General features: G+C 44.6%; 1 protein-coding gene across 1 annotated transcript; it reads left to right on the top strand.

Moving 5' to 3' along the window:
• Positions 1-1,325: 1,325 nt before the first annotated feature.
• LOC109461524 (vitamin D(3) 25-hydroxylase-like) lies at positions 1,326-2,900 on the top strand. The gene is made up of 4 exons (XM_019757903.1): positions 1,326-1,716; positions 1,973-2,115; positions 2,334-2,544; positions 2,797-2,900. Exons 1-4 carry the CDS (start codon positions 1,326-1,328, stop codon positions 2,898-2,900), a joined length of 849 nt encoding a protein of 282 aa, XP_019613462.1.
• The last annotated feature ends 246 nt before the right edge of the window (positions 2,901-3,146 follow it).

Consider the following 3,146-nt stretch of genomic DNA (forward strand, 5'->3'; position numbering starts at 1 on the left):
CCCCCCCCCCCTCCCGGTAATATCGTACAGTCCCTAAGCTCTGTGCGATACCGCGTTAGTGTGCTTTTTGGCCAGATGTACGAGAAATGACGTCACTCATCTGAGTTTTCTACTTAACATCCAGATGAAAATTAGCTTGTGGAAGCAGAGAAATGGTGACTGTATTTAGTATGACATGCAGGTGTATAAAAGGAAAATATTAGGTGTATGAAAGGCCAATGAACAATTATAGCAAACATAGGCGAGAAAAAAGCAATCTTGACTTTAGATTTCACGTTTTCATGTTCCTTCAGATTCAGTAGGTCGAAGATAGACTACTAGTAATTGTACGTACAGAACAGTAATGCCGGATTAAATTTACTCTGGCAGATCATAAAATGTAAAGATCACAAGAACATATGACGGCCTGCTTTGTAGAATAAATATAAAATTTTTCATTGCCGTCCGTTATCAAAGCAGTTATGCAACAGTTATGCAACAGTTGTAGAAAAGTAGATCTGATTTTGTTAGAAAATCTAATACATCTACAGCCTATTTTCCTGATATACCGCTTGTCTTCCTCCTTTCTTTATGTAGCAGGGGTCTAAAGTAAGTCACCGACATGTTTATGTATTAGCTTTAATACACTGCAAAGAATGTAGGCCATAGTTCATTGGTTCCATAACCGCTTTGTCTAAAATAGTGCATCATCACTGTTATTCTGAATAGCTGCTGCTGTCGTCAGGCCCTAAGGGCTAGATACTGTTTACTTCAAGAGGGCACAGTCATGTGACAAGGGTCATGGACAAAATGGCACAGGAAACGGCGTACTAGAGTAGAGCGACCAAATAAACGACTCTCGTGCATGTCATGTGTCTTTCTGACTCTCCATTGATCTATAGGACGATTGGTAAGACTGGGGTGCTGCAAAGACATTTATGTACATTTCAGCATTTCATGCATCAGTCGTGACACTGAATAGCTGGTGCTCAGGCGTCAGGCCCTAAGGGCTAGAACAATTTGTTTCATGAAGCTTAAGCACAGCCACGAGACAAGTGTCATGGAAATGGAATGATAGAGCAGAAAGACTAAATAAACGACTCTCGTGCCTCTCTCTTTCTCTCTGTGACTTTCTCTTGACCCATGGGACTGGGGTGCATGCTACAAATTCATTTTTAAAAGACCACAAACCTCTAATAGATAAAGCACAGGAGGGAGAGTCAGGAACAAGTTTGTCCCGGTTTTGTTGGCGTGAGTCATGCTACTCATCGGGCGACTTCGTTATCTGGTCATAGACTACGGATAAAAGACAATAGCTGCGCAGGTTTTCTGCATTCGTTAGAAACATGGCGGCCGCCATAAACGTGAGTTGGGTAATTGACTCCGTCTGGGAGATTTTGCAGATCTCTGGGCTGACTCTGCAGTCTTTTATCGTCTTCTGTGCGGCCCTTTTCCTGGGGTGTTTCCTCCTGAAGCGCCGACGAAACCTGCCTCCCTACCCGGCAGGACGTGTGCCTGTTCTCGGGCACCTCCTCGCCTTGGGCCGTACGCCTCACCTCAAGCTGACGGCGTGGAGTCGGCAGTACGGGGACGTCTTCACCGTCAGGATGGGGATGGAAGATGTGGTGGTTCTGAACGGCTACATTGCCGTCAGGGACACGCTCGTGGACAGGTCCGATCTGTTTGCGACCAGGCCGTCACTTTACCTGCTTGATGCGATGGTTAATTCTGGAAAAGGTAAACTACTATTCACCATTGATTTTGTTAATAGTACGTCGTACAACTGAAAGGCATTCTTAAGCAGGTCGAGGCTACTTAAGTCAGCTCTGTTGCGAAAGAAAAGGTCCTTGTCGTCAGTCGGCTCTGCCAAAGCCTCGCTTCTAATCACCAGTATGGCGTATTAAACGACATTGTGAGCTATATGGCTTCAACCTGGCGTCCAGGCATGCATTGAAATAGATACAAGATACAAGCAATGTTTTTGCTCCTGTAGACATAGTTGGTGCACGCTGGGGACCCGAGTACAGACAGAGAAAGAGGTTCGCCACCGCCGTCATGAAGAACCTGGGCATGAAGGTCGGAACTGGCAGCATTGAGGAGAAAATCCGAGAGGAGGCGAGCTGTCTCCGCAATATGGTAAGGTGAAGCCAAAGATAAACCATGGAAAATCCTAAACTTTTCCTCTCGAATATTTGGTGTCTATTCCGTTGTGTGATAGTAGTGAACAGTACTAAGCTTAAGGTTTTATTATTAATCACATATTTTTTTGTCTCATAACCATGTTTACGATATTTATCTATTTTGCAATTCATTATCATTTTGTTATTTTAGATTCTGTTTGAATTTCAACTTAGATTGCAGAATACAATGGAAGGCCCTTTGACATCGCCCGTGACGTCACCGTGGCGGTTGCAAACGTCATCTGTTCCATGGTGATGGGGAAGCGATCTGACTACAGGGACGAGACGTTCCGAGAACGGGCAGAGGCGGTCGTTTCGGTTATGGCTGAACTTGGAGCTGGACAGATCATCACCGTCTTCCCCTTGCTGCGGTTTGTTCCTGGAGGTACGTAGAATATTGGGAGTTTTTTCATTCAGTTCATTGTCTAACATACACTTGCATGTAGCTACAAACGAATCATATATACAAACAAGCTAGCTAGCTACATACATATTGGAAATTGCTCTTTGATCTAACATTAACAAGGGCCCCGTAGATAGCTCTCAACAGTTTGGTAAGTCATGATATGAGGAAAGTTGCAGACTTATTTTGTCACCAAATACTTTGGATTTATGTCTTCTCGTGGGTATTTTTCAGTGAATAGAGCAGGTATCAATGCGTTGAAAGATTTCGTCAAGGTCCAAAATGTGATAAGAGGGGAGATAGCTCGACTTCCTGGACTTCTGCCTGCTGGAGGTTGAGAAGCAGGAGAAGGTGGAGGGTCTGACGGAGGAAAACATCGTGTACATGGCCGAGAACCTCTACATTGCGGGAATAGACACAACTACCAACACTCTGCTGTGGAGTCTGCTCTACATGACTCTGAACCCCGACATCCAGAAGAAGGTACTGGTCAGCAAGACCATGTTACTCCCCGAAGATAATTTCATCAGGTTGATAGAACATAGGCTGCTGGGGTTTTCTTTTTACACAACCGGCACTGTCTC

Source organism: Branchiostoma belcheri, unplaced genomic scaffold (assembly GCF_001625305.1).
Source record: "Branchiostoma belcheri isolate BF01 breed outbred unplaced genomic scaffold, Haploidv18h27 scaffold931, whole genome shotgun sequence".
Taxonomy (NCBI): Eukaryota; Metazoa; Chordata; class Leptocardii; order Amphioxiformes; family Branchiostomatidae; genus Branchiostoma; species Branchiostoma belcheri.